This window comes from Alligator sinensis, unplaced genomic scaffold (genome assembly GCF_000455745.1).
Source record: "Alligator sinensis unplaced genomic scaffold, ASM45574v1 scaffold243_1, whole genome shotgun sequence".
Classification (NCBI taxonomy): Eukaryota; Metazoa; Chordata; order Crocodylia; family Alligatoridae; genus Alligator; species Alligator sinensis.
In genome coordinates, this window is record NW_005841841.1 from 1938382 (window position 1) to 1944487 (window position 6106).

General features: G+C 39.4%; 1 protein-coding gene across 11 annotated transcripts in view; it reads left to right on the forward strand.

Annotated features, from left to right (window-relative positions):
* The window catches only part of CASK (calcium/calmodulin dependent serine protein kinase), a 353223-nt gene that overhangs the window by 294354 nt on the left and 52763 nt on the right, over positions 1 to 6106 (forward strand). For all 11 annotated transcript variants that reach the window (XM_025204952.1, XM_014520563.2, XM_025204959.1 and 8 more), the window contains 2 exons: positions 3919 to 4107; positions 4982 to 5060. In XM_025204952.1, coding sequence (XP_025060737.1) covers positions 3919 to 4107; positions 4982 to 5060 — 268 coding nt within the window. The remainder of the gene's footprint in view (positions 1 to 3918; positions 4108 to 4981; positions 5061 to 6106) is intronic.

Below are 6106 nucleotides of genomic sequence, written 5' to 3' on the forward strand. Positions count from 1 at the left end.
GCTTCTGGGGGGCTTCGGGGGAGCGGGGGCGCAGCGAGCTTTCACCCGCGCCTCTCGCCGCTTCCGAACCTAACTGGGCTTTTTTCCCGGTCAGCGGGCCCTTTTAAACTGCGCGCATGTGCAGTGGGCCTGCCGTTGAGGAAGCTGCTCTTAGGGCAATAAGGGGGCCCTGCCCGGGATTTGGGGGACCCTGCCCTACTGGAGGGGGACAGGTGAGTACCCCGCCTCCTCTCTCTCTCCCTGGGGAGAGAAGGTTCTTTCGTGGATCAAAAGTCAGTTGAAAGATATCAAGCAAAGGGTAGGCAAATTGGTCACTTTTCAGGAGGGAAGAAGGTCAGCAGTAGGATCCTGCCTTCAGAACAAGAAAATGTTTTACCCAACGTTTTCATCAGTGACGTGGAATGGGAGGGAGTGTACAATGAAATGTCAAACGTTTTCCAGGTAGTCAAATCCCGTGACCAGGGGATCGACCCTGGCTGACTTCCTGCCCCTCGGGCAGGGGGCTGGACCCGATGATCTCGCAAGGTCCCTTCCAGCCCTAATGTCTGTGAAATCTGTGAAATCCCAAGCTTCATGGTCAAAAGCCGCTTTGAGATTTTTCTGCATAGTGAGTGGGCAAAAAGTGGCAGATGGATTTCAGTGTTGAAATTTGCAAGGCAGTGCACATGGGAAAGAACAACCCCAGCTATGTGCACACAGGGCAGTGTTCCCAACTAGCTGTTATGACTCGGGAAAAAGACCTGAGTCACTACATATAGTTCTCTAAAAACATCAGCTCGGTGTGCAGTGGTGACCAAAAAAGCCAGTAAAATGTTGGGTGTCATTAAGAAAGGAATTGAAAACAAAACTGAAAGCATCATCATGTCATATCTTCAGTATTATGTGCAGTTCTGAGCTGAGCCCTGGGAAGGGGTGAGAAGGTGTGTAGAGTCTTACCTACCATGACGCAGGCTCAGGAAGTCATGTTGCTTAGATTTCCTTCAGGACTAAGATGGTTCACAAAGAAAAAAGATCCAGGAAAGCATGACCAGACTATAATAACAGAGAAGTTGTATTGTTTTAGGTGCAAACTGTCTAAGTTGAAATTATTTAAGTGAAATTGAGCTTTCTTCAGAACAGCAGTAGTGTGTTCCCACATCTGTATAATGTGTGTATACATATGTAGGCACATTTGTAAGTCATCCAGTACAAACCTATGAATTTTTTAAATCATCATTCTTAACCTACACACACGTGTTATTAGCATAATTATTGAAAGCTAATTGTTTTCAACCTATGCTTTTATTTTATGAACTTTATTTCTGTGTTTTATAATAAAGAGAAATATGTTAGAATCTGTTGAAAAAATGCAATATTAAGAGACAGGGCATATGAATACAAACAGATGTGCTGATGGCTGACTCTTATGTGCTAAATTGCTTGACCAAACATTTTACCTGCAGAACAGAGGATAACAAACAAGCTAATTGGGTACAGGAAAGCACAGTAGAGTTCTCTGCTAAAGAGCAATTATGAACAAAGACAAGAACAAAGCCATAGTTCAGGAAGACAAATATCTCCTTTGTACAGCATAGGTTTTTTCTTTCTATTACAGGCTGCTTGCAACACAACAAAATGGATGTTTTGCAGACCCCTTGCAGATAGTCATTTAATGGCACAATTGATGTACGTGTCATGATGCACAGTTGTCAGGATCAGGGATCAGATCCCAGTCATATGACTACTGGTGCAAGGAACCTGACATTAGGCGCAGATTCCTCACCCGCACTTCCCACAGCGTGCATGGAGCCCAGGATCATGATCTCAGGCTATGTACACACCAACAGCTTTAAACACTCACAGGACAGCCCTGCAGAATCTGTGTGAGCCACAGATTTAAAGGTGGAGAGCAAAGGAAGTCCATGGGCTCCCCTCAATCAGCATTTGCAGACCCACAACCTAGGCAGCCCCTGCAGGTTTAAGAACCATCTTAAACTGATCCAATCTGTGTGGGAGCAAGATCTCTGAACAAAAGATAACTGTATAAGCAGTATAGACTACTGAAGGGTTCACTTAGAATTGAAAACCAAGTAATGAAATAAAAATAAAAACTACAGGTGCAATTAAATATTTAATTAAAAACAGTATCCGGACTTGACAAAAGGTTGAAACATCAGAGAACTGGGAGAGAATTTGGAATAACAAACAAAAAAGCATTACCCACTTTATGAAAAACTGAATTCCTGAGCTATTCTTTTAAAACCAATTGTGAATAAAGGTGCTGTTTTATACTGTAATATACACTAAAACTGGGGAATTAATTTAGGAGTTTTCAGGAACTGTAGTATCTGAGCTATTGTCCTGGATTTACTCCAACAAAACAAGTTTTGCAAAGTTGTTTTCAAAGATTCAGGTTGAGTCCCTAGGTGCTATTTAAGCACAAAAACATTCCAGTGAATTCATGTAACTGAAAATTAAAGCAGCTACAGAGACTGATTCCTCTGCTTGAAGAGATTTGTGGGTATAACAACTTAGGAGTTTAAGTGGTGGCACAACACACTCCAGTTCAGTATTGTTTAGCCAGTCTGTTACAGTGACTGGTACATCATACTGCTCTGGGAGGATGAGGCTTGGTTTGTCAGTCCTGATTCAGCAGCACAAGTCTTGTGGAAAGATAATCCTTCTCTCTAATCAGCAGCTCTTGAGAGAGTGCATGAACAATACTGACTGGTTCAGTGGTAAATCCTATCCAGTCTTTGGGAGGAGAGGGCTGGCTGTAATGTAGGCTAGTAAGGTTATAACATAAATGTGAAATGAAGAGGCTCTTCAATGCTCTGGAGATGCCCTGAATGAAAGAGGGATGTCATGTCTTAGGAAGAAAATCTGTTATTAAAGATATTTCAAGTACTTGGCAAATGTTTACTTTTTATCTAGATTATATCTGCTAATAATGTATTTCACTTTTAACAATTACATAGGCTTAATGGCTTTGATGCTGCATCTGAAAGTAATTAGAGGCATAATTGTTATGCTTATGAAGTACATTCAGATCAATTTAATCAATTATATGTGACACTGCACAGTACAGCAGGAAGTGTGCATAAAAATGATATTGAAGCCCTTAAAAAACTTTCCATTTCAGCCTATGATTTTATCAGGTGCCAAGCTAGATGGGTTTGTGCTAGATTAACTCTCTGTTGGAGAGGAAATAAAAATTATGTTGGTGACTCAGTAGGAGCGATCCTGCCATAGGTGCTCAGCATAGTATTAGAGGATACTATTGAGAATCTCAGAGGTGACATCCTCAGAAAAAATATAAAACGAAGGCCCAGACAGCTTGTAGTTATCCAGACTGGCTGATTTCTCAACAGTGAAGATCTTCACTCACATCCCCTGGTCAGTTCCAGCTGGTGTTATGACCCGAACAGGCATATCTCTTGCTGTTTCAGATAAAGTGGTGGAATTCATGGAGTTCGCTTCCATGGAGTTTTATAGTGTTGCTCTGTACAGTTAGTGTTGCCAACGTGTCACATCTTAAAATTCACTTGTATCTCAATGTTGGGAAAAATGACACTTGTATAGGCGTGGGACTTAAATGTTCAGACTCCCACATCTAAATACAGATGACCTGATTTGAAATTTGCTGTGTCCCTGCTATTCCCAGTGATTTCAGTTAGACTTGGAGGAATTCTTGAGAAATCCTAAAAATCAAACCGTTTACATTTAAGCATATGCATAGGAGCCTAATTTTTCGCATATGGACTTGAAAAGTTAGGTACAAGCGCACATATATGCACACATATACTGCAGTCTTATAAAATACATAAGTCATTGAGGACAAGATAAAATGTCCTCTTTAAAGTGAGAGAATAATGTGAGTATGCTATAGCTTCTGGAGGAAATGATACAATGATAAAGATCTGACTCTATTTTCCATAGGCCTTACTTCAAACTCATGACGTAGTGGCACATGAAGTTTACAGTGATGAAGCGTTGAGAGTTACACCTCCTCCCACTTCTCCCTATTTGAACGGAGATTCTCCTGAGAGCGCTAACGGTGATATGGATATGGAGAATGTAACACGAGTCCGGCTGGTGCAGTTCCAGAAGAACACGGATGAACCAATGGTATGTGGCCCACACGCAGTGTTTTTCCTTGATTCTTTGAAAATGAAAAGATGACAAACTGCCTACCCTTAGTCATTTTAAACCATATTGTCTACGCATAAAAGTGTAGTGAAAGAAGAACAGACTGCATAGTATGGACACAGTCATGCCAATAAAATGATGCCTTATATTAGTATAACTTATTCCCCTATGGGAAGGAGAATAATCCATACTAGTGGTGACCAGCTCATCTGGCCCATGGGCTAGGAGAGTGACACAGCTGGTCTGCAAACTGTATCTGGCACATGGGTCCAGTCCCCAGGCCAGATGATGCAGCTCTATTGACCAGATCTGGCATTCTAGCCAGATATTGGTCACTCCTAATTTATACTAATGCAATGTATACCATGATAGAGGTTGTACTACTGTAACTGTTTTATTAAAAAAAAAAATGTCCTACCCTTCACTGAAATAATTACACTGGCACAAAAACTGTGTATAGACCAGGTCTTAACTTTTAAAATGGCATAGGAATGTTTGCAATTTAGTAAGAAATTTTGTTTTAATAATATAATGGTTCTTACTGATGGTTTGTCTAGTAGTTACCATCTTGAAGTACTATAGAAACTGGATAAAAAGCATTGCATTGTCAGAATTTCGGCACATTGAATTAACTATAATTCATCATTAATTGTGACATGAGAGGAACCTAACGTAAGAGGAAAAAATGTAAAATTAATAAATACATTTAGAATCCAAATGCTTCTGAAGTCAGTTAATGTTTTCAATGGGACCAGGATTTCACTATAAAAGTTAGGGTTCCTTCTCAAGTTTATTGCAAAAGTGACTGTCCTTAACAACTCAAGAAGCAGGTCTAAACATTTTTTTTTACTAGGGTATCACTTTAAAAATGAATGAGCTGAACCATTGCATTGTTGCAAGAATTATGCATGGAGGAATGATTCACAGGCAAGGTAATCTTGAGTTATAAATTGTTTTGTTATCAAATTGAATTATTTTCATAGAAAATGCATTTTGTATAATATTAAAGATCCTGATCTTGATATTTCTTGTTTTGTGCTTGGTGGTCTTGGTCTGCATGGAGCCTCATTAACTTCATGGGCTTACTATGAAGGTGCAGAAGTCAATCCAAATCAAACAAGTTTCAGGATTGGGGCCTGAATATTTAATTTGGGGCTTTAATAGGTCATGTATTATTATGCCTCAACTACTTCTAAAAAACCTTAGCTTTAAAATGCTGAGCTTGGCTTTCCCAACTTATTGTTTGATTCTTTGCTAAAGTTTCTTAGAGCAAATGTAATGCTTTTTTTCTTATATCCACTCTGTTGAGCAACAGTTACAAATTTCTCTGTTGTCTCAGAACTCTTAAAGGTCTTTGCTGCTGATGTACCTAAAAATGAATCGGGAACCAAGCTGTTCCTGTCCGGTGAAATTTAGTTTAGGTCTCTGTTTTGTCTTTCGCCAATACAAACTATTGCAAAACCTCCAGACGTGTTTTTTCCTGTATCCCTTCCTCCCCCCACTTCCTACCCTAAATGCAGACTAGCATGTCAAAAATAACTAAAAGCTCTGCAGTGTTCTTAAGTTTCAGGTTTAAGTGTTATCTCTAAGGGAAGGGTACTTTAATTTTTTCCAATTTGCAAAATGTTATTTTGTGACTTTTACCAGATTTTTACCAGGCTTTTCATAAAAGTGGCAGATATTATTCCATTTAGGTTTATGCATTCCACTGGGGAGAACACCACACACTTGAAATCTAGACAGTCTTAAAAATTAATTGAAAAGGACATTGTCACATTAGAATCACAAAGGCTTTAGTTTGACCTTATTTAGGGATCATTAAAATAGTCGTGATCCTTTATCTAGTGGACAAGGTTTTACTGGGTAGAACTGTAATTATTTTCAAAATGAGGGCAAGAGAACCATTTTAATTTTCTTTTTAAGTAAAATTTTCTACCCTATCCTTTTGAAGGTACAGGTGCATGACAATTTATGTAGG